The sequence below is a fragment of the Siphateles boraxobius genome, unplaced genomic scaffold (genome assembly GCF_051911475.1).
Source record: "Siphateles boraxobius isolate OS27281-9 unplaced genomic scaffold, OSU_SipBor_1 20, whole genome shotgun sequence".
Lineage (NCBI taxonomy): Eukaryota > Metazoa > Chordata > Actinopteri > Cypriniformes > Leuciscidae > Siphateles > Siphateles boraxobius.
This window is the reverse complement of record NW_027508811.1, coordinates 13,189,634-13,215,965: the sequence shown is the minus strand read 5'-3', so window position 1 is coordinate 13,215,965 and position 26,332 is coordinate 13,189,634. Positions and strand designations below refer to the sequence as shown.

The following is a 26,332-nucleotide window of genomic DNA, read 5'->3' as shown; positions in this document are numbered from 1 at the left end:
GGAATATAACAATGAATAAAAACAAATTCAAATTATTTTCATACAACTCTGTCCTACGATGGATTATAACAATGAATTTAAAAAATGTCAAAATATTTTCATACAACACTGTCCTACAACGCATGTAGGACATTTCAGTCACATTAAAGGGAACACATTATATTTGTACCATCATAAAACCACAGTTCATAACTTGAGCAACTGTATTGTTATGTTGTAGTCCTATTAAAAACGATAGGACTATCATGCACTTTAAAATACAATTGTTGCAATCACCTATCACAACTTTTTTAATTTTTTTTATTAATACAACATATTTTTACAATACAGTGTCCCACTTTGACACCAGAGATGTGAACATATTTTAAACAACTTATAAATAAATAATGATTTGGTTAATCAGATTCTGCCCATTAATATCTATACTGTTAAAAAATCGTCAAAGTTTCCAAATATGCTGTGTGAGTAAAAATATATATAGCATTGGACCTGGCTTATACATTTTAAAAACAGACATTTCATATTGTCTGTATTAAAGCTTAAAATGCGTTTAATGTGTTCACATATGGAATTACTTCCTTGGTTCCATGAAGGTCACAGCCCTGCAGAGTTTAGCTTCAACCCTAATTAAATGCACCTGATCCAGCTCACCAAGTTCTTTAGGGATATTTGAAATCTACAGGAATGTGTGTTGAAGCAGAACTAAACTCTCCCCTCAAGAACGGAATTTTGCCCCCCTGAGGTGATGCCATTCATGAGAGGACTTTTATTTTGGTGTTTTCTCTGTTGCAGCCATGGAGTGCGTTGGCTCATATTTCCTCGTGACACAATCTGCAGCTCCCTTCGCTTTCAATGTACTTCTGCGATCTCTGATTTTTATTTTCCTTTCGATAATCTAGCGAGGAACCCTTGGTAAATATAATTTTTAATGTTATGCATTTGGGCACGTGCACGTGGCACAGAATGACAAAAACGCTTCATTTGGATGTGTTGATCTGTTGACAGTTTTAAAAAAATACATTCTCCTTGCACTTTATTTGACGATGGGATGTCAGTTTGGGTGATAACAACTTGTAAACTAAATTAGTAACGCAATTTGACAAGGCATTGTAAATTAACTTACATCATAGCCGTTCAGTATTTAGATTGCACATGCTGAAATGCAGTAACTTGGTGTGATACAGTCTAACTTACCTGTGGCTGTGAGCAGCTAACTTACCTGTGAACAGATTTATTGTAAATTTTTTGTAAATTGTACATTTATTGTAAATCTTAAGTAAGTTACTGTATGTAAATGTGTATGAAATCTGGTCTAATAGTCAGACAGTTTAGCCATGTGCAACGTTTTGAAGCAGGTTTTACATTAGGTCAAACGATCATACTGAAAAACCAACAGAACGATTGCGAATGTTATATTGCTTTTATAACAGTTAAACACACAAGTTAATACTGAGTAGCATACATTTTATTTTTGTTCCGTCTGAAGTATTTTTTTAAATTTAATTAATAAAATACATACAACTAGATACCAATCCAAACAAATATAACAAACATAAGGTTTACAAAAAATGTAAAATATAATAATTGAATAAAACAGACTTCATTAATGTTTTTTTTAACTCTTTAACTTTAACTCTTCAGCTACAATAATTGTATAACCAGATTTTTTGTTATTAATACATCGTCAAAAATTAGAAATCTAAACACAAAGACCTTAAAACATGGTTTAGAGTTACTTCTTTTACTTTTATGTAAATTAAATTTACCATATAAAATCATAATATCCGCAAAAAAACGTTTTGATTAAAAATATATAAAAACATCTTTACAAGTTTAACCAAATATATCCTATAAAGAATTTTTAAATGTAATTCTTGAATCATGTGCCGAAAGTAGTTCTAAACAAACTCAGTGCACAAACAGAATTGATTGAGGTATATCTGAGTGAAACGGTCCAGTAAACCCGTAATCAGAAAAGAGATGTCATTGCAAGAATGGGAAGTTACTTTGATTAAAGATTACTAAGGCACGTGAATATAAAAACAATAAAGATGTGCACAGATAAATCGTTACTGCAATATTTACTGCAATATTCCATAAAAAAATAAGAATTGTCAATTTTGATTTAATGGTGACGTTAAGGATTGTGTTATGCCAAGGAAATTTGCTATTTATGTATTTGTAGACAGATATGCTGCCTGTAGTGGTTGTGCATGGAGGTGCTGGTCATATTCCTAAAGAAAGAGCTGACCTCTCTACTATTGGTGTGAAAGAGGCAGCCAGGACTGGGTATGCCATCCTCCAGAAGGGAGGAAGTGCCATGGATGCTGTGGTTGAAGCTGTGACCTTCATGGAGAATGATCCAAGATTCAATGCAGGTACTCATAATATTCATGTTTAATTCAATTTATATATTTCATGTCTAATACCTAATACTACATCCAGAATAAGTAGAAAACTTGGGTAATGCCCGTATGTCATAGGTCGGGGGTCAGTGCTAAACGTGAAGGGGGAGGTAGAGATGGATGCAATTGTGATGGATGGCAAGTCACTAGCTAGCGGGGCTGTGTCAGCAGTCAGAAGAGTGGCTAACCCTGTGCAACTGGCCAGGCTTGTCATGGAGAAGGTATTCTTGTAAAATTCATCATATACCTGTATTCCCAAAATACTCTACATGACCACCATGGGAGATTTTGTCTTGAGTAAACCACAGTTACCAAGATTAAAAACGAAAAGTGATACACAGTACCAGTGATCGACCGATATTGATTTTTTATAACCGATACCGATATCGATTATTTGCATGTTTATGTGCCCGACAACCGATATGCAGAACCGATATTTATTTACTGTTATACTTCTGTTTTTGACACAATTACTACAACACAAATGAACTGAACAAACCATTTTATTTATAACAATCACTCCCTCCTTGCATACAAAAACCCTTTATATTTATACACAAATAAATAGAGGGGTCTGAGTCCAAAAAATAAAGTGCACTGTTACTAAGTGTCTTTGTTTAAAAAATAAAAGCTTTGATGAGGTAAAAAATAAAGCACCAAAATTATTCTAACATATTGGGGGGGGGGGAAGTAATTCATTAAATTACCTGAATTTTTTTTGCATAGCTATTTTAGTAGTGTGTAACTTAATACTCCCAGTTAAGCAGAACTAGGTAAGTCCATACTTCACTTTGATTTTTCCTCCTTTCAGTCATCTTAAAAAACAAAACAAAAGTGTTGAAAGTTAGCAGTATTTCATGTTAAATTAAATCTTCAAATTACAATAAAAACATTTATTTTAATACATTATATAATTTATATCTAAATTATACATATAATTTATAAGCATCAGCAGCAACAATGTTAACAATAGGCAAAATATATGTTGAAAGTGTAATGTTTTCATATGGAGAAAATAATAGACAGGGGAGTCATATCTCCTTTGCAGAAATGTAATTCATTTTAAACAGTTTTAGTTTAGAAGGTTTATGTGCCGTTTAATAGGTTTTAACTAAGAGTGAGGAATAATTCACTGGGTAGGCCTAATATTAATTCACTGAAGAATATAGCTGGAATATAACATTGTCAGGAAAGTAACAAACAAAACAGCATATAGGCTACATCATTGCATTTTCAAACTAATATGTTATTAATAATATTTTTGTCGGTCTAGATCATGAAATGCTTTCTGATGTTTATCTATGCATTTACACAGAACTATAACTTACTACTCAACCGCGATCGCGCGTGCAGATAATAAATAATTAATTTCCACAATGCGGTAGGCTATATTTAGATGTATATTAGCGAAATAATTGCTAGTAAATGATAATATAATCTAGGGTGTTTAAACAAGATAATCTTGTCAAAAGTTTCATTCAGTGGCCGTGCTCGAGCATTCCTGATCATCAACCCAGTGAGTGCTCAGCAATATGAACGAACTTTTTTTTCGAGACTAATGGTGAGCAAATACAACAGATAAAGAATTAAATTCAGCGCTTTTATTTTCAACATGCACTCATTCATGTCTGTTTTATTTAATTCATGTGAAGTTACGTCTTTATTGGGGCAGGACATGACGGATTACGCTACGTGAATCCATGAGTTCATCTCAATTTTTTAGAACCAAGCTGCATAAATAGGCCTAAACTATATCAGGCACTTATGTCTCAAATCTCATTTCTGCATGTCTGCTATGTTAAATAAAGTTGAATAATTAAAGCAAAGCAAGTAGAACATGTACTTCACCTGTGCACAGAGTTGTTGTTGACTGATCTCCTCAGACGCGGCTGCAATGGCGGAATTCTCAAAGCGGCCACAAGATGGCGCCGTTTATCGGCGAATCCGATATTACAAAACCGATACCCGATTATGGGAAAATGCTTAAATATCGGGAAAAATATCGGTAAACCTATACATCGGTCGATCACTACACAGTACACAATAATTAAGGAATACTACTACGCTATATGCTATCAACTGCTTTTTACATACATTGAATACAACCATTAGATGATATTAGTACACTTTACATTTCAAATAGTCAAATTAATAATGTGAATGATGTCTGTCCTCTGGAGACCAACCACTTGTGTCTGACAGCTGAAGGGGCCTCTAAGTTTGCCAGAAGCATGGGTGTACCGGAAGTGCCTGAGGAGTCATTGATCACAGACTATGCCAAGATGCGCTGGAAGAAGAACCTGGAGCCAGATGCCAACCCTTTGGAATGCCAAATGTAAAGCTTTTATGTAATGAAAACTCGTACAAAGTGCTGACACAATGTTTTTGGCATAAGATGTCTAATGTCTAGAACTTCTACTAAGAAAAAAAGTCGCAACAATAGTTCTTTTGTTCACCCTAAAATTAAAATTCTTTCATCATTTACCTTAATGTTGCTTCAAACCTGTGACATACAGTACATATGTGTCCCCTGCCAAAACGTCTTCCTGACCGTCCGTCCGCTGCACGTTTGTCTCACCAAGTTTGGTTGCCATTGATATGGAACGAATCGTTCTTTTGAACCGGTTCTTTTTAGTGAACCGGTCGAACCAGTACACTAAATCGAACTGAATCATTTGAAACAGTTCGCTTCAGCGCTGATCCACAAGTTACTAAAGTTACTCACTTTCAGACATGCCTGACAGTCCCTCTGACTCGAAAAAAACTGATATCCCGGAGTATATTTTACCCCAGTAAATCCAAAAGTTCACTGAACTGAGACTTGTTGTGCTGAGAGAAGTGATGAGCACGAGGAGCTGATACTGAGCATGCGCGCACAGGTACAGCAGTTCTCGGATCACCAGTACAGAACCAAGAACTGTTTATTTCGGACGTGTTCGACATAGAACCAGATGAGCTGAGCATGTTATGGAAGTACTTTTACTTTTAATACTTAAAGTACATTTAAAGTCAGGTACTTTTTACTTTTTACTTTAGCAGGGTTGTCATTGTGGTACTTTTACTTTTACTAAAGTAAATTTGTCACTGGTTATTTGTACTTTTACTTAAGTACTGAGATTCAGCAGATACTTGTCATGATGGGCATTTTCAACAATAATAAACAGCAGAGTAGCAGATCTATTCCACCAAGATAAAACATATTAGCATGGTCACATCCATTACCATGCCAAACTTTACGTCTCTGCCTAAAGTTGCCATGACCGAAATTAATTAGAAGTTACGTAATTGTTTATCGACTTTATCTATTTTCTTTCTTTGTTTACTTCTAATCAGCTATTCCTTTGCCACCACTAAGTATGCCATTTTCTTTGTGTGTGGTTTTAAAGCCATTTTTTGTGTGTGTGTTTCAGGGGCAAGATGGGAACAGTAGGTGCAGTAGCTGTGGACATAGACGGAAACATTGCTTGTGCTACATCCACTGGTGGAATGATTAATAAAATGGAGGGTCGTGTGGGAGACACGCCATGTGTTGGTAAATGCAAACCTGCTGCTTTGTTGTGTATGTCTACAGAGCTCTAGTGTTTACAAAGTTGAGAGGAATCCGCAAACAATTGCTTGCTTAGTGCTGTTTCTGTATATTAAACTGAAATATTTAAATTGTTGAAAAATTAAACCTTTAATTTCACTTAACCTAAGCAGCTGGTGTGACAGGGATTGAACTTTGACCTTTGGACATGCAGTAATGTGGGTAAATTTCAGCTGCTCAGGAGAGCTTGTTGCCTGCTGAGTTAATATTCAAACCACAGATTTAATCCCTAGCTCAGCACAGCACCCTCAACATACATTCTCTCTGGACACACTTTAACCTGTGGGAATCACACACATACGAGTTAATGATAGATAAAAGAGCTGCTATTGTCTGCTTAATAAGTAAATAAACAAAAATGAAAAAAGACAGATGCTTTATTCTCTGTTATGCAGTGATTACTATCAGGGTTTGCCTCAAATAGGTGGATGGTTATCTAGAGCAACAGGTTTTCTGAGTGTGTGTGTGTAGGAAAGATCTCTCTCAGGATCTTTGTTTCTATCTCTGATTCTCAGGATGTGGTGGGTATGCAGATAACAAGATTGGGGCTGTCTCACCGACAGGCCATGGGGAAGCCATTATGAAGGTCACTCTGTCCAGACTGGTTCTCTTTCACATGGAGCAAGGCATGTATTACAAGATCAGCACAACCTTTTGGCATAAACAAACAAAGCTTTGGGATGTTTTTCTCATTTTTTACAAACAGAATAACCACAGTTTTTACACGAGTATTTATTTTAACTATGAACATTAGACTTTTCTCTATCACTTTTCACTTGATTCTGATTGGTCAGTTGTATTAGGTGGCCAATTTTGTTTTTAGAATGACTGCTAAACCGTATACTCTACTGTTCAAAAGTTTGGGATCAGTACTATTTAAAACAATGAATGATTTTTTTTCCGCAAGGACACATTAAATTGATCGAAAAAGACGGTAAATACATTTATAATGTTATAACATGTATCCATTTCTTTTTATATTTATTAACGAATCCTGAAAATATATGCATCATGGATTCCACAAAGATATTAAGCAACACAACTGTTTTCAACATTGATAAAACTGTAAAAGAAAATGGTTAGTTTGAATTTTAATATTATTTCACAATATTGCTGTTTTTACTGTATTTTTTTATCAAATAAATGCAGTCTTGGTGATAAGAGATTTCCTTCAAAAACATTAAAAAAATCGTACCTCAACCTTTTAAACGGTAGTGTATTTGATCATTGTCTAAATGGCGATAGTGAAATACATTTTATGTCTCCCATATGATTGCTTTGTTTCATATTAACACAAGTTATAAAAGCTGAGTATCAAAACACGACTACAAAATGTATTTTAAAATAATCTTGAAGGACTTTGGTATACTGCATTTTAATATACAGTACATGGTAAGCATGAAGCCCAGGAGTCCACAGTTAAAGCAAGAAACAAAAATATTTTTTTGGAATTACTAGGAACTTGAGAGACAGCTAGAGCTGGATTGGAGAGAACTTAAAATTAGACAAAGACACTTAAGATTGTAATTTAAAAGGTTAATTTAAAACTAGTTTAATACTAGAAAAAGTAACAGATTAATAATACATAACTGTGCACAAGTGCAAGAGCTATGCATAAGGATTGGGTCAAAATAAACCTGTCGGGTTTAATAAATGCCTGTCCTATAGTACATTATACTAGACACAATTATCGTAATATATAAAGAAAAGTTAAACTAGCCATATGGTCAACTGATATCTCTCTTCCTGTGTACTGTGCACTTGTAATCAGCAGTTTTAGTATTTTTACGGCATGGCATCTATAAATGTCACATCTTGGACCATAAGTCAATCTGCATTGTAATAACGATTTAGAAGCAACAGGTATATTGACGAGCTCAAATGGACTGTTCGCATGTGTTCATAAATAGCTGTGAGAATGATTCCTAGCAGCATTTTAGCCAGTGAATAAACAGCTTGAATTACTTCAGCTACACATTAACTGAGATCGAGGGCCTCATAAAGATGCTTGACCTCAAGTCTGTTTAGGTTAACATTGCTCACTTCATGGGTCTGAGCAAAAACAATTTGAGACAGTCTTTTATGGTGTTTCATAAAACATCCACCAGCACCACTTGCAATGAGTAGACACATGGAAGTCAGAGGTGTAGAGCTGTCTGAGCAGTAAAGTGAAGGTTAACCAGTATGTACATCCTCAAAAGGACATTTCATATAACAGGGCCTCTTTTTATTCAGCCAGTATCTTTTGTAGTGTGAGTTAGCCTTTGTTTTCAGTTGATGTAATTTGAGTGTGCATGCTTTTGCCTTGTGTGTATAGAAACACAACGGCAAGTGTTTTTACTGAACTCGCCTTATTTTTAATATGTTTATATGGGCGGGGTGTTGATAAGATTTATTTGGTTTCACCTGAGATCCATTCCATAGCATTTAAACCCTTTTCATGATCACCTTCCTTACCGTGCACTTTATCGTCACCTTCATCTGGCAGAGAGATCTGGAATAATAATACAATGCACTAGCTTGATAATATAGTTAAGTGTGTATTCTTCTTTGTCTCTAGGGAAGACCCCAGAGGAAGCGAGTGACCTGGCTCTTGCATATATGAAGGAGCGGGTAGAGGGTCTCGGCGGGGTGGTGGTGGTAGATCCCAAAGGGACCTGGGCAGCTCGCTTCAGCAGTTTACAGATGTCATGGGCCGCTGCCCAGCAGGGTGATCTCCACTTTGGGCTGTACCATGGTGAAGACTTTGTAGAGCCTGTACAAGAGCACACATAATGAACACATGTGCGCACAAACACACACATATTATATATATATATACATATATGTATGTTGATTAAATTTTACAATCAGCATTGAATAGAAAGGGAAATATGTAAATCAGTTAGTGTAAATACATAAATTCCTCATGGCAGTGATAGTGTGTGTCTATTAAGTGTTTTGAAGTGGATCCTCTTTACATTTAACAGTAAATCAATGTAAGTCTTACACAGATTTATTGGGGGGAAAAATCAGTATTATAACACTCCTTATTAGTCTTAGTGTAACTGTGGTAGTACTGCATGTTCTCCACTTGATGGAGATAAATTATGTTCTATGAAATTTGTTAAGGTACAGTTCACATTTAATAATAATTTACAAAATAGTAGAGATAAAAAAGTGTTTTACATGTACTATAAATGTTACCTAAGTCAGAATACCTTAAATAAATAAATTAGCAGACTATTTTGTTTGAAGAATAGAAATGATTAATTCCTGAAGTAGTTCAGTGAATCTTTTTTATCAGCACAAAATATTTTTAACCTATAAATAATTATGACATGTAACTAAACAATGCAGTAGTTCATAATCTTTTGTGAGAAAGTGTGTGCCAGAAGAAACTTTGTAACATGTTTTAAATGGTGTGTTGGAATAATCTTACCATTTACACTGATTCTTTTGGAAGGTAAAAACATGCAGAAAATAAACTTGTTGGTGTAGGTCACTTGTGTGCTATTTTAAGTTGACAGCCCAGATACAGATAACATCAGTTCTGTTGTTTTCATGTACAGTATAGTGAGGTGACGTGGCCCTTATGGCAGTTTAAGTACACAAGCTCCTGCTTATTGTGTCAACACGTAGGCCAGCTTGCAAGTTCCAACTGTGAATTGTCTTCATAATGATCTAAAACCCAAAAACCAGTTTTTCTGCCTTCGGTGGTCAGTTTGTGTTCAAAATATTCCACATGGGAGCATGCAAAACAACATCAACTTTTGTCCTCTCAAAGACGTGACCGACAAGTCATGACCTCTCTGTCCTTTTGTGTCTTATTTAACTCTTAAATGGGCAGAAACTAAAATAAATATATATAAGTATCAAATAAAACAATTTTAAGTTGTACATTAAAATACAGTTTATGTTCAGGTTTAAAGTTTGAATCTCCTATGAAAATAGTGTAAGAAATAGCAGCATTTACCTCAAGGTCAGTGACCTTCGTGGGGCATGGTGCCATGTTACTTTTAGATAAAGATGGTTAGTTGATGCCACAATTTTTATACCAATTATACTAAGTAGTTGCATAGACCTAAGTTTCTATATTTGTCACTGAAATTTTGTCTACTTACCCACTGTTCTTCCGGAATAAAGGGATGGGGTTTTTCTCAAAACCCAGGTTAAAGTGTATTTTTAATAAAAATTAAAAAAAAGCATTTCGGATAGCGTATTGATTTTTAAAGTGATTTTGATTGTCAATAAATACAATCCATTGATTTTGATTATATCAGCATATAAAATACACTGTTGAAAAAAGCAAACAGATATCCAGAGAGACTTTAAAAAGATAAAAGTATCCAAGTATATGGTTTGGTACAGAATCAGTAGCAATGTGTCCATTTTAAATTAACCTATGTAAACCCATTCATAATACAGCAGATTTGTTTTAAACGTAAAAATACTCAAATAGATATGGACAAAAAAATAAAGAAAACTGAAAATTACTGCGGTCAAGAGGTCATTCAGTGATTGTAAAAGCTGCCACCATCATGGATGACAGCGCTTCGCCTGTTGATTGGTCAGGTCTCGACAGCGATGACAGAAAAGGGGCGGGCCGAAGTGCAGGAATCCGCATAGAAAAAGTCAGGAGTGACAGATTGCCCAGAGTGGGTGACAGCTTTACATTGCGCTCGGACGAAGAACTCAAGCAACCCCCGAATTCTTACAGTTGCCATCTTACAAAGCTTTATTATAAACTATATAACGCCGTATCTACACTTTAAAATAACGACGCGACGCTACAAAACTTCGACGAAACCACTATAATCTTAAATTGATTATAACGGTCGCTTTCTATTTTTGTCGCGTCGCGTGCGGTAATTACGCACTTGTGGCGGTTCCCACCAGCTTATGCAAATACATTCTACATGTCTGCTTTGACCAAGAACTTTAAATGACGTGAGGAAGGGGTTTTTTTTAAGTTGAAGTTGAAGACATGATAAAGTCATTATGAAGACGACGAACGCGGTGATTATCAGTCGAAGTAGAGAAGAAATCCTTTTTGGACATTTATGCATTTTCTCACTAGGCATCTTTGCTGTCAGCGGTGGAGGAAAAGTCACGGACATCTGCGAAGAAGTTTGTGTAAGAACGTTCATTGGACGGCTCTTTCTTAGAAATGTATACATTCTGACTAACTTCGGTGAGTGTTCAGTTAATATTCTGCATTAAGTGTCTGCATTTAATTAATAAATAAATTATGGGTGGCAGAGCACTGAGCAGGCAGTGCATGTCTGCACAGCTGTGTCCAGGAAATGGCTCAGTAAATGGAAAAAAAGTTATGAAATGGTGAAGGACAATATAGCCTATTCATTTAATCGATGTAATATATTTAAGCAATATATGACAGGAGATTAATATCAACACTGTTATTGCCTGTAAGCACAAGGCCGCAGGAAATCAATTGTGCTGATTACCAACACTACAGGCAGATTGTAAGTATTTCAATAATTAAGGTAGGGCCTACATGACCAAGTAATTAATATTATAGTTTTCCGGTTTCTATATGTTTTCTCTGCCAATCAAGCTTTTGTGTAAACAAGCAACTAGCACACTAAAAGCCGGCCTGGAGCGGTGGTAATGAGTGGAGCGGAGTCTGTCAGAAATATTCCTGGTCCGGGGTTTCCATTTTCTGCTCAGTAGTGAGAGAAACCCAATCAGAGATCAGCGGGCGCGCGCGAAAAAACATCGACCTCTGACTTTCAATAACGGCTGCTGTGTTCAGGTAAAATCAGAACTCCGCTTCCATAGTCTTTAGTCATGGCAGACGCCATATTGAATTTTATACTGTGAAGGTTAGACCATATTGTACGTACTGTATAATGGTAGGCAACAAGGTAGTTTTTTTTTTTTTTTGTCTAGCCTACTGAAAGTTTCTTTGGAAAGATGTTTCGTCAGCTGAACAACTGATAACTTATGTTGTTCAGCTACAGTGCAAATCCAATAAATACAGTGTAGCCTACTTCTATTCCTCACATTCTCGTTTTTATCACTTACAAATTAAATATGGCAGGACCCTGACTATTTGAGAGAGAGAAACAGATGCTCTAGCTTTCAAAAAAAGAAAGAAAGAACGAAAGAAAGAGGCTCCTAGCTATAGGTAGCCTAAATCTGCTCGGGAATATGCCATAAACACAGAGGTGATATCAGCACATTTAGAAGACAGCTTTGTCAGTCAAATTTAATTTTGTCGTTTGTTAATTAAACATATGTAGTATATTATAATAAGTCAAATTGTATTAATTATTATATTTGAATAGGTTTATGCAAATATTTTAAATATAAATGTAGTTAGCTCAGCGAAGACACCTTTATCCAAAGCAGTTAATTCATTTAATTTAATTGTATTCAATTTTTTTTGTCATGTGTGCTGTTAAGTCCCATTCGCACCAAGAACGATAACTATAGGCTAATGATTAAAAAATAAAATCATGATTTGTTATCGCACCATTTTTTCTTTTGTCAAATTAGATAATTGATGGGGTTTAGATAAAAAATATCTGAAGTGTCTGTTGGTTAAACCAATCTCCATTGTATTAACTCAGTTATGTTTCACTGCAGTTATGTCGTCTGCTGATTTTCTGTCAGTGTTTTTATCTGTTCATGTGAAAAACATCAGCTGGAAAAAACATTCTGAAAGCAATTCTAGCCGCGGTATTGTCCCACTGTGTCTTTAATTGTTAGGCATATAGAGTTGTGATGTGGACTTCTTTATTCTCATAGAATTGTAACGATTATTGAAACTTAGTTGTTATAATTATCATTATAGCCTAGTTATCATTGTTGGTGTGAATGGATGTTTTTTCCAGCATTTCCTTTTTTATCTTACTGTCACATCTGTTCCACACTTTACCTATTTCCTATGCATCAGTGAAATAGCCTATCAAAAGTAACCTTGCTTATTCATTTTTGAACAAAGATGATTTGGAAATCAGATTTTGGTTTGGTATTGTAATTGTAGTTGGGTGAGTTGGCATGAGGCAATGGAGGACAATGTGTCGAGACCCATTCATTAAACCCTTAATTATTGCATTTAACACATTAAGTAAGTCTTTTTCGTCTTCGTTCCATACCTGTTTTATCACTTCGAATTCTGTGACGCAAAACAGCCGGTAGAGTGTAAGTTTCGGGTGGCATGACTTCCTGTTGACCTCTAAAAGTTAGCGAACTTAGCGTTTTCTGTTAATCAGTGTTCTGGTGACACAGATGACTTGTTCTCTTGCTGTGAGTTTCGTGCCTGGAATCAGCGAGCTGTGTTTAACTGCCCGTTGGTAGAGTGCAAAGAAGTGTGACCTTCAGCAAGGTCAGATAGGCCTTCGCTTTTCTGATTCAGCTTCGGGCGGTTTTGGGTTCCTGGAAAAAATAAATAAATAAATAAAGGAGAGAGAAAGTTAAAGCAATGCCAGTGAATGGAAACAAGTGATTCTGTGTGGAACAGGTAAAAAAATCAATATGTTTTCTCACATCTCAAGTGCATGCCATTAAAATAGAAATGGGACAGTGTTTTGTTTTTTGTTGCGTTTAAACTAAAGAAAAACACAAAAGGGAAAATCAACAGGAAAAGATCAAGCGAATAGCCTGACATATTTGCCATGTCTCTGTTTGTTTTATCCATAGCTATTTTTTTATTTGTTATTGTAGACTTAACAGTAGTTCAATTATTTGAAAAATATTTTCACAAAACAGTCAAATGGATAACAAATGCCGTCTGAACTTGACTTGACTTGACTTGACAAATGTGTTTAATAGGTAACAAGTTGCGGTTACTCTAGACATTGACTTAACCTCATCTGCTCCACAATGAGTTTGTCCCATAGGGCATCTGCCATCATGAGAAATGCAGTTTAAGTCAGTGTTAGGGAAGGAATGCTTTGATGAGGCCCTTGATCTAATCAGAGTGCCGCTCACAAGGGTGGTATTTTTTACAGTCTCAGGGAGAACAGGACGATCAGAAAATCACACCCATCAGAACCAATGTATTCAACTTTATTTGAGAAGGTTCTGCTTTATTGAGCTCTCAGACAGAAAGAGAAAAGATAAAGAGGTATAGCTGAATGTGTTACATTTTTGTGCATGTATAGTCTGATCTTTGTGATCTTACTGTGACTTTGCCTTGTCTGGGAATGTATTGTGTTTGTGTTAGTAGTTGCATAACACAGCATCATAACTAGTCAAACTCAGCAGCAGTCAGAAGTCGAGTCCCGGTGTTGAGTTTGGAACTTAAAGAAATAAGTATTTGTACCTGTGATAGTAATTTATTTGACTATTTTAGGTTAAAAAGTGTAAAATGCTTTGACATAAGTCCGTCTGAATCATTAGCTTTAAACTAAAATCTATGACATCATCCACCCACCCTCATGTCACTCGAAACATTTTTCCTCTGTAATATGTAAAGAGTTATTATCATAAATGTCATTGCTGCTATTTCCATATGATGAAAATGCATTCAGTCACAATTTTTTAGGGCTCCCCCCGACTAAAGATTTTTCTAGTCCGGCAAACATGGCATAAACTTTTCTGAGATCAGAACACAAACTCAGTTTTTAAAGGTCAGAACACAAACAAAATAAATATACATTAGTATACAACTACAATGTTTTTCCTCCAATCTCAGTCTTATTAGAAAGGAACATGAGTTTATCCACGTTGTCGGGAAGAAGTGAGCTCAGTTTTGCTCACAATGAAGCCGGGCTTTGCGAAGATGCGCTCTGATGGTGTGGACATAAGTTAAGTTAAACATGTTGTGCAGTAAACGCGATACTAATTTAGCTTCTACACACCCCAAGAACACTTGCATATCCGCCTAATATTACCTCACATTTATCAAGGTTAATGTTAACGTTAGAGTGAGCGGCCATGTGAAGTGGCTGATAAATCCTGTTTGAGGTCGCACGTCACCTTTTTGTGGTCATCTTTGCCCTCTCAAAATGTTCCCACAATTTGGATTTTCTGTTTCCAATTCCTGTGGAGGTTTTTTTTTCTGCGACTAACCAACTAATTAAAATTTAGTCCATCAAGCCTCCTCTCGTTGACAAATGTTTATTTGACTATTAGGGGGCAGCCCTACAATTTTCATAGTTTATTAAAAAAAATACATATATTTTGACTATTTAAAGGGGTCGTGACGTGGATTTTTTTAATCATTTTAATATGTTCCAAATATTTGACAATTTAGAGGACTTTTTATCTTTCTGTGAGCGTCAAATAAACTAAGACTTCTGCTTGTGCACCATCAAAAAATAGATCAAAGCCAATGGTAACTGTAAAACCAGGTTGAACAAAACCATTGCATATTATTGATGTGATCAGAGGCCTTGTTTGGGTGGAGGCCGTGTCAGCCAGATCCCTTCCTTTTTTCATTTAGTCTCGCTCTCTTTCCTTGCACTCCACCCCTTCCCCCAATTCCCTCTCCCTACGTCTCTGCATTACTACATGCTATGCGGTTGCCAAGTGCTAAGAATCTGCGGAATGTGGTATTGCTGTGGTCTGATAAAGTTTGCTTTGTTCCCGCCGTGACCTGAACGCTGGGAGGGATATGGGACCCTGGGAGTTTCACCAGAGTCAGTGCACTGTAGAGCTGCACGATTAATCGTTAAAAGAACGCAATCTCGATTCAAACACCCACGTGATCTTATTCCTAAATGACGACGATTCTCCTGTGTCTGTTAAACCTTTGACAAAATCAAACCGCAACATTCAAATCTGCGTTGGTGCTGCTGCTGACCCAGAGAAAGCAGTTATCATGTATAGGTATAAAACAGCTTCACAAAGTCTGTTCAACTACACAGTATCATTATTTCTGTGCTACACATATTAAAATTATCGAAGTACTGGGATAAAAGTTTATAGTTCAGATATAAACATTGATGTCTATGCTAGCGATCAAAATAGAGTAAAGTAACTTGGCTTTTAAAATAACTATTGTTTAGATTACGAATGTAAGTTGATTGCCACCACAAGGTGGCGACAAGTGACTGATAAAAAAGTATTTGTCATTGAATCATTCATTCAACAGATTCATTAAAAAATGCTGTCTGCGTCCGAAATCACACACTCTCTTGAGGTGCTGCTTATTTTGAATAAGTAATTACTTCTCTAAAAAAAGTAAATTATATATACTGTGAATGTAATCTGGACGTACTACATTCAAGATGTTGCCCTTATAACGTGACCTACAGCATCCGTTGCTTCACGTCACTGCCATTCACAAATCCTCTCCAGTGGCCTCATGGGATAGTAATGTAGTGTCATTTGTAAGAACAATTCAGAATCTTGCCTTCAGAATCTTCATCCAGGTACTTTTTGCCTACTCTTTTATGAGTACTGTGAATTCGGACATACTCCTTTTGTGACATACTGTTTTTCACCTACTATAGGGAAGTATGTGATTTCAGATGCAGCCACTGATTAAATCCAGTAATGAAACGAGTGAGTCATTGAATCATTCATTCAAACAGTTTTTTTTTTTTTTAATAATTTATTCAAATGAGTTAAACATTTTAAATAGACTGCAGCAATTAACATTTTGTCATAACATCTGGTAAAAGATATGTTTTGTTTGGTGTCTGTTCAGAATCGTGTGAGAATAAAAAAAATCGTGATTCTCAATTTATCCAGAATCATGAAGCTTTAGTGCACTGCAGATCAGACCCTGCACACAGTCTCAACGCACTGTTAAGCGCGCACACACACACACACACTTTGAGCTACACCTCATTACCAACCTGTTATGTATCTTACAGCACATGCTACTGACTGCTGCTGTGTGGATAGGATGTCATGGGGATGCATGTTACAAATTGAATTTACATACACACAAATCTGTATGCATATTATAGCTTGTGTAGGCAGGGTACATGTAATGCTCCAAAAACAGAAGGTTTTTATATAGTCTGGTCTTACTCCATTCAGCCAGAATTGTTTATCAGACAGATAATACATTTAAGACACAAGCTAGAGAGTAAAATATAAACCTCAATTGTGAAGTCCAAAACACTGAGACCACTTGTAAAAATGCTTCTACAACTGATACAATACTAATTATGTTTATGTTCAGTGACAGCTATATATATTTTTTTAATTGTCGTTTTATTTCTAACAAAGATAGCTACATCATAAAAATATGCATTATGGGAAAATAAAATATTTTGTTAAAATATAAAGAGTATAAAAGAGCTTTAAAATGTAAAAATAATGCAATATTATTATTTTAATATTAATTTTTATTCTAATGCTCTTGGGACACAGGCCAGGGTCTGATCAACTCCGGCCGGATCTGCTGGGCCACGGTGTCTGATGTTGAAAGACCCAAAATAACCCAAGGATACATCACTGATAATGTGTCCCAGCGCATCATGATGTATCTTTTTCTTAACGTCACTTAAGCATAGCTTTTGTATTTTAAATAATTTATTCAAACAACACATAAAATATGAAATTATATTTGGTGCTAGGTTAACTTAATTTTGCCATTTTTCAGTTTCCTTGATTTAAAAAAAAATTGTGGAAAATTATAAATATCAGTAAAATCAGTCGCACACACACACACACAAACACACACTTATAGTCGCACACACTAGTCACAAATTTGTTTAGTTGATTAGTGACCTAGAAATAGCCTAGAAACCATTGATTTCTCATTTTTTTACCTAATAATGTTTATTTATTATTATTTTTTTCTAAGATCTAAATTTAAGAAATATTCAAAAAAAAAAAAGTATAGGAAAACAGCTAAGATTTTCTAAATGTCAATGAATGATGCAACAATGAATCAATGAATATCCTAAACAAAACATTTCCCTAGCTGTAAATCAGTTTCTGAATGCATATACATGAGGGCTTTATGCAGAAATCGATTTCTTCAAGAGAAAAGAAGATGCAGGAAAGAATGAGACACTTTCCAAATTCCCATTGTCACTTTGTCAAAATAGACACGTAGCTTTTCTAACTTAAACACATTTCCAGTTTTAGAGGCCATTTGAGTGGAAACATTGACGGGAAAGTACAACTGATGACAGAAAATTATGCTTATTTATTGATTTTAAGTTGGCGTTCCATGTGTAATGGGCACTTCTCTCGGAGCTGCATGAGTCTAGTGCTGAAGGGAGTTGAGATGGTCTTGAGGAAATCTGCCATCTCAGCCCTCACAACACAGGGGTCCTAACAGGTTCGTTTAAAGAGTAAACAGAGATGGACTTTTTGTGATTGGAGGGTGTTGGAAGGAAGCTGCTCTGGTGTTTGTGTTTAGGAGATGTTTGCAGTCAGCAGGGATATGTTGCATGTGAAGCTTCATCAGATTGGCTCTTTGTGGGAGAGTCTTGGCAAAACAAACGGCAGCCGCCGAGTTTCCAGTGTTTTCAATGTAAATATGACATTTTTCTTCTGTCATGGTTACCAGCCCTCATAGTGTCACAAGGTGGGCCAAACCTTGCCGGAATGACTGTTTCTCCATGGACACAGAGGTAGGAGTGCCGAAAGGCCTCTGAAGTCCGCAGTCTCATAAAGTAAATCAAAGTTTTAAGCGTTTTTAATCAAGTTTTTGTGTCAGCAATGGTACAAATTTCAGTGTATTAGGGTTACAGTCAGTGTCAGGTTTAGGTATCGTCTTCATGGGCAAAAAACAGCTGGCAGTACGGGCTACTGTAAACATCCTTGACTGGAAGCTGGTGCTTAAGATGGAGCTTTCAGTCGGATGTTTGCAGCAGCCAACTGCTGTTACTCTCACCCGGAAACCTGCATCAGGAGAACATGAAACACACCCACTGGAACAAAGCTTCTGATTTTAATGTTCAGATTGTTGAGGTGGTCCAAATACTTCCAATCCCACTCTGAAGAGCCACCCAAAGTCCATTCAATGGCCATCTGATGCACATTGTACACAAAAATGGAAAGCACTGTGAAAATAGTGCCAAACAAGTAGACCGAGACCGCTGAAAAGATGGGTCCGCTTCCAAACAAACTCTGGTGCGGTTCGATTGAAATATGAATGCAACACGGGCCAAAGACATGTAAACTAACCAAATACTGAAGATAAGACCCCTAAAAAGGGCAGAATGCTGACGTACGTGAGCGTATCCCTTTTGGTTCGGTTTTAAAAATGTCAATGTGAACGCTAAGCGCACCAGGACTAAATGTTTTTGGGTTTTTTTGGTCCGGACTAAACGAACCAAGCGAACCGAACTACAAGTGTGAACACAACCTAAGCCACTTCTGACAGTAAACTATGAAAGGTTTTCATACCTTCCTGTGTTTTTTATCGTATACACAAAACAGTGAACTACACCAACAGCTGACTGTTTCAGCCATGTTGCTTTCGATCCACAGCAGCTGAAACAGCGTAGCTGTGTGAACTGAGACAGGCTGAAATGCATCCCTCTGTGGCATGTAAAGAGCAAACAGCGGTTTGAGAGCGAATCAGGTCAAGGGTCTGCTTCACGGGCTCTAGTGAGAGCGAACACTGTCTGTCTCCAGAGGCCGAATGTCAACATCAGAAGCCAAGGGTTGCCATTTGTGTCAGATTAACACATTCAATCATGTAAAACACATTCAACCCCAACACCTGTGGAGCGCTAAGACCTAGATTAGCTGAGCTGCTCCTGCTCTGGGTCACTCCTTCTCAGAGTTTCAAAGGCCGGTAACACCGATACAGAGAGCACAGGACTCTCGCTTTCCCACCTCCTGCATGAAGGCTCCCACAGGGCGCGCAATGAAAAGCACAGAAATGTGATCCTGAAGAAAAGCTTTGGGTTAGCAAAGTGAAAACTTTCAAGCCTACAAAGTCCATTCACTGAACCAGTTGATGTATTTACACTGTCTCAAATATAAAAGCTACTTTTTTACATTTGTAGGATTTTGCTAGTTGTTTGACTATTTCTTATATTCAGACTACAAGCGTTGCAAATTATCTGACAACAATGTTACATGCTTATCTTAAACAATAATATCACTACAGATACATTATTCAAATTAAGACCTATTTTTTTAGTGTAGTTTGGAGTGTAGCGGTTTTGACTAGTACTTATGATGTAATGTAATGAGTAAATTTACTGTTCTGTTAACACTGTAAATGTAAAAAACAGCCCAGGCTCATACATGCCTGTGGTGACATTTTAGATAGTGTTAAAAGCAAATGAGACACAAATGCATTTGCTGCAGCAATCATGCCATTTTATTATGTTTACTACATCAGAAAAGTTGTACATTTGGAGCTGCTTATGTGATGCAAACATCAAAATTTGATACATAACATAGTATTGAGCAGAAAAGTCTTTAGTATTGTGCAAAAAAGTTCTTTAATCTATAATGTGCCCCTATAATCGTAATACATGTGAAAAGGAACAGAAGTTTGTGTTGATTATTGCCTCTAGTGTTCATTTCGGCTGGAATCTACAGTAATTTGTATTTTTTGTATACTCTGGAGTTTTTCAGAAAGTTAGAGGCAAGTTTTTCCAATCAGCTGGTAAAAAAAATTCATTGTGTATTGGTTGTCAACAAGCTCTGTATGCTGAAAAAGATAAGAGATTAAATAATTAAAAAGAATAATTAAATAAGAGAAGTTTACAATTTTACCGAAAATATACCTTTAAAAGTGAAATGTGTAATTTCTGCATCACCAAATTCAGTCTGTTGCTATTCAAAAATGTAAGTATGAAGTCTATGACCTAATGTAGATCAGGGTGTCAAACTGTCCAGCAAAGTTTAGCTCAAACTCTAATTAAAGACACCTGAACCAGCTAGTCAAGGTCTTTAGGATTACTATAAACTTCCAGGCAGGTGTTTTAGAGCTGGTTGGATCTACTGTACACTCTGCAGGACAGTGGCTTTTCATGAGCGGAGTCTGACACGTGTGGCCTTGGTCTTATACCCTGCTTCTGGAGACCCACTGACCTGCAGTATATTTAGCATATACCTGAAAGTATATTTCCAACCTGCTTCAACAGACTTGCATGCAATTTTTTTCAAGCAATCATGAAGACCTTGATTAGCTGGATCAGGTGTGTTTGATCAAGGTTGGAGCTGAACTCCAACTCCAGCAGGACAGTAGCTGCGTCCCAATTCAGAGGCTGCATCATTTGAAGGCCGCATTGGAAGGCCAATTGCATCACAGCGGCAAGATGAATGCTGTCCAAATTCGAAGGCTTTTTCAAATGCGTCCTTGAAATGGGTCCTTTGTTTTCCGGGAAATGAAGGATACAACAGTTGGATCCTTCACGGCCTAGCCTACCCCAGAATTCAATGTGCCGGTGACAGGATTTTTTTTTTTTTGAGAAAAATTGCTGGATTATACTTTTGAATGCAAGAATTGAGTTTCAACTTACTCAAATATCTAACGATACAAATGCAAAAATAAAAACGTTAACATTTACTAAGATGCGATTTAATATTGTTTATCATCTTTATTATGTACTAGTACTTTATTATGATAATTTAGATTATCATCTAATAGACCAAGGTGAACATATTTAGACAAGTTGTGAACCCTGTTTTGTTTTCAGACAGTTAAAAAAGAAAAAATCCCCCTTAGGCTGGACCGTCCCATTTACCGATACCTGGTTTTTGACGTTTGTGGACTTCGAAGTTGTGGCCTTTGAAGGATGCAGCTGCTGAATTAGAATACAAGCAAGTGGGTCCCGAGGAGCAGGGATAAAGACTTGATTTCACTGGTCTATGACATTTTGCTCACAATGTTTCTTGCTTTGGTTGGTTATCACTTAATCAAAATGACGGATTTAATGAGCACCCAGTTTCAGCACTCTGGACAGCTCTCTTAGGTTGACCCTGCAGACACCCTGTCCTAGGGGTGAGACACTCCTCAGGGACATCTTTAATGTGATACAGTAAGGTACAATCATTGAAAAATAAATAAATAAAGCTTTATGTTATTCTTAAATGATATTCTGATCTTCCTCTTATTGTTTCTCTATATCAGTGGTTCTCAAATCTAGTTCCTGGTGCCCCACCTCTCTGGACATTTTATATTTCTCTCTTATCTGATCTCCTAAAAAGCTGATGATCTGAATCAGGTGTGTTAAATAAAAGAGACATACAAAATGCAGACCGGTGGGGCTCCAGGACCGGAGTTGAGAACAACTCCTTTATAGTGTCTAACATAGTGTCTATAATTGAATATTATACAAGCCTACCTAGTTCTTCAATAAAAATGGGTAAACTGTACTGAATTGTTGAATAAGCTGTTAATTGGTATTTTGTATTTAAATTTGCCTTTAAAATGCTGGGTAAGATTACAGAGATTGGAAAATTAATATTTAAAAATATTTTTAAGTCATTCTTAGTTTAAACAATTTCTCAAAAATGATGCAACGTTTCTGTTAAGCGTAGGCTACAATTAATAAAGTGGCAGAACGTCATTAAGTTTTGCTTCCAAGTCGTGTCTAATGCATTCTAGATGGCAACAGTCACTACAACAATACTAGAGTGTAAATATTTTGTGAATAAAAAAGTACATTTTTTATTACAATAGCATCTATGTTGCAGTTTTGTATGCCTGCATTCGGTAACCCTTTTATAAAATCATACTTGTCTTTTTCCAGCCCCACCAGTTTAATCGCTCTGTCCCCTCTTGTTCCCCTTCCTGGTAAACTGACTCAATCACTCTTTCTCTGTGTTTTTCTTGTCCTCCACCCCTCTTTATGCCCATAGGCTGGCACCAAGTCTGATGACTTTTCCCAGAAGATTCAGTGAAGACATAGAGAGAGGGGGCAGAGAGAGAGCCTTCTTGTCCAATAAGAGAAAAGGGGACTGAAGAATGTGAAAAGCTCCCATTCAGGGTAGTTCAGAGGGTCTGGGAGCGGCCACATCCTCAGGAGGGAGGAGGGGTTGCTGCTTTCGGGAGGGTGGGCTAGGGATCCTGGACAGGGGCCAGGAGCGATGCAAAGGCTCCTCAGATGACGCTGGTCCGTGGGAGCGTCCAGTGTCTCCGCCTCTCCTCTGTCCCTTAGGACATCGACTCCGGACCCCTCACATTCTATTTACTCGTACAAACAATCTCTCCTCTAAGAGAACCAGTAGGCTGCAGCGTGAGGAATGTGTCTCTATTAATAGAGCGGTTAGATTATCTCAAAGACTAATGACTGGCATGTCCAGATTCCTGAAAGGAACGGCAGTGACATACTCTCATCCACCGCTCCTCATTCATTGGCAATGATCTCATTTCCTCTGATATTCTATGAATTTAACTCATGGATGGTTCCCTTTTTAAAATGTTGTACTTGCACAGCTTTATCGTTAATGAGAACTAAAACATTTACATTTGTTAATTTAGCAGAATTTTTTATTTATTAGCAATTAGCATACGAGAAAAGTGAAGTAAACCAAAATAACTGGAAAAAAAATTAAATACAAAATAAAAATATGGCCACAAATTTTAGTTTTTGATACATACACATTAATAACACCAGGCTGAGCTGAGAAATTTAACACATTAACTTTAGCAGCCCTTAAAGTTTAAACTAAAATAAATAAGTTTGCAAGTAAATAACGCGTTGATCGAAACGTGAGATTCAGGTATGCTTGGGTCAAGAATTCTTTGCTATGAAGTCATGGCCAGATCTCTCCACCACAGCCTGAGCTTCAGGGAGTGTAAACATCCTACACTCTCAGCTGGAGCCCAGCCCGTGGCCGGGAGTGGGATGTTTGCGCTCTCTGGCTCAGGAACGCCACAGCTCACTACAGTTCCACTGTGGAGGGGAAAAGCTTGTTCAGAAAGTTGTTAAAATGCAGTAGACCTGAAATTGAAAATGAGCACTTATCTATCCATCTATCTATCTATAAATATATATATATACATAAAAAAAATTTATATATATATATATATATATATATATATTTCTATCTTTATCTGTCTTTAAGGGATATAAAACCTTCAAGACTATTTTTAAACTTTCCAGGCAACATTTTCGCATCCTCAATTCAGTTGTGAAAGGTGCACGGCCCTGATCATTATAAAGGTATTTACATTGTGTGCATACTTTATGTAAAGTATGTACTTCCTGGACTTTGTGGATAGATTTTGAAGTGGATATGGGAGCTTTGTAACGCACACAGGAAGTGAACTCCATTGTGAGCATTGTAAGGGCTCTGAGGGCGAGTAGTCTGTCATTAAGACTTTGAGGCTGAACTTTAGGTCTCTTTGAAGCTTTCTGACCCCTCTGTCCGACTGCAAGTGCCTCCACCCGCCTGAGAGGAAGTAACTATTTATACCCATGAAGAAACAGAGAGAGGCACCCTTCCGATGGGCGTCTCTTCTCTTGCTTCCTTTGACAAAAATGTTAGGACTGCTCTTATGAAAGCTAAACCCAACTCTACGAAGATTTGCACAACATCCAGTGCTCTGTGGTACACAATGGTATCTGTGTAAAAGCCTAACCATGTTTTGGTGACCATTGTCTTCTACTGCAATGACCTTTATCCACTTTTGCTTGATGTCATAACTTAAACATTTCTCATATAGTGCCACTAGGTGGCAGACTAACTCCAGAAAATCCCTAATGCTAATGCCTTGCTTGGAAAGGTAGTAGACAAAAATGCTTCTGTTCACTAGCCACGTTTTTGAAAAATGTTAACATTATCACTACAAAACTTGTAGGGATCTTCTTCTTTTTTTACATCTGCTTTTCTTATGTGCCCCTAATTCAACGACATCAAACCAAACATGTATTTTTTTTACTAACATTAAACGCATAATTTAGCATCAACATCAAAATGATTAAACTCTTTTAAAAACAATCTATACTGTAAACAACCAAAGTAACATTCTTCTACGAGTTTTGCACACAAATGTATTAATAATAATTGATTTGATAATCGAATAATTGATTAATACTGAATTTTTTTAAATTAGCTTTTTTTTAATGATTGACAATGCTAATATATTTTAAAAAATAAATATTTTTGCTAACATTTTTTGAATTTTCACAATATCTTTCCAAGTGTCCGTGGGAATCACTTTTGATGGCTATGTTGGAAATGATGACAAGTACAAAGTGAAAAGAGTTCAGTGACATTTTTGAACTCATTCACCCAACAGTGCATTTTCCTGCTCTAGTCAAACGGTAGGAAATGTTAATACCAACTGACACCTTCTGATCAAGCTCTTCCTGTCAACTGGAGGAGTCAAAACAAGTGAAGTATGACAACCAGGAACATCATTCATTATTAGTTTTACTTTTTCCCTTCCTGTCATGCTCTTTTAACTGAATTCACTAAGATCCTTATAATGCCAGAGCTTTTTTTCATCTAACTGCAATAGAGCTATTGAATTTACAGCAAGTTCCTTTCAAATGTTTCAAACAATAATTTCGCCCCATGGTGGCACAGCAATGGGAAGTTGAAGCAAGCTATTTGGTACGTGTTATAGGCTATGTAAAGTAAAAACAACTTTGTCATCGTAAACAATGCATTGTCAGCAATGAACACACATCAGGAGGAATGCATTGTGACTGTTATTCCTTGTTTAATAAAGAGCTGATTGTTTGATTCTTGACTTTTTTGTTTTTTGTTGTACGGTGTCTTTTCATCAGTCATATTTTGTTCTCAGCTAAATTTTCCTCATTAACGTAACGTATGCCAGTCAGTCGAAACCCCTTATTTATTTTTTGTATTTATAGTAATACTTAGTTTCGGGGGATGTTAACACTCTTGACCACACAAGGAACTGAAACATTTCAGTGTTTATTTGCTCTCAGCACTACACATTAGCAACTGTGAAAAAAACGGCGACTGTGTAAATTTAAATAAAAAAACAACAACAATTACATATAATGCATATTGTACAGTAACATGGAACTACCCAGCTCATTTGACCTTGTAAGATGTCAAAATGTTCATAACACAAATCTTATTTACCTTATTTTTTTCTGAAATACACAGTTTAAGTTTAAAAAAACAAACAGAAATAATATATACATTAACATTTAAATATATTACCGTTGAAAAGTTCACGGTGAGAATCACAGTGAGATTTGTTTTTTTGTGAAAAAAATGATTAATTTTATTCAGTAAAGGTGCATTAATGTGTGCAACAGTAAAGACATTTACAGTATAAAATTACAAAAGATTTCTATTTCAAATAAAAGCTGTTCTTCAAAGAAAGAAATTGATCAGTTTCCACATAAATATTAAGCAGTTTTCAACTTTGAAAATAATAAGAAATGTTACTTAAGCACCAAATTATTTGAATGATTTCTGAAGGATCATGTGACGCTGAAGACTGGAGTGATGACTACTGAAAATTAAGCTTTGCCATCACTAAATTACATTTTAAAATATATTAAAATAGAAAAGTTATTTGCAA

At 36.3% G+C, this 26,332-nt stretch overlaps 1 protein-coding gene across 2 annotated transcripts; it reads left to right on the top strand.

Annotated features, from left to right (window-relative positions):
- Nucleotides 1-773: 773 nt before the first annotated feature.
- Nucleotides 774-9,475, top strand: asrgl1 (asparaginase and isoaspartyl peptidase 1). 2 transcript variants are annotated; one of them, XM_077236938.1, is made up of 7 exons: nt 774-912; nt 2,186-2,378; nt 2,484-2,626; nt 4,586-4,740; nt 5,816-5,937; nt 6,507-6,617; nt 8,552-9,475. In XM_077236938.1, exons 2-7 carry the CDS (start codon nt 2,192-2,194, stop codon nt 8,764-8,766), a joined length of 933 nt encoding a protein of 310 aa, XP_077093053.1. In that variant the 5' UTR covers nt 774-912; nt 2,186-2,191; the 3' UTR covers nt 8,767-9,475. The 2 variants fall into 2 exon arrangements, with proteins under 2 accessions (XP_077093053.1, XP_077093054.1); XM_077236939.1 differs by having other exon boundaries at nt 793-912; nt 2,190-2,378.
- The last annotated feature ends 16,857 nt before the right edge of the window (nt 9,476-26,332 follow it).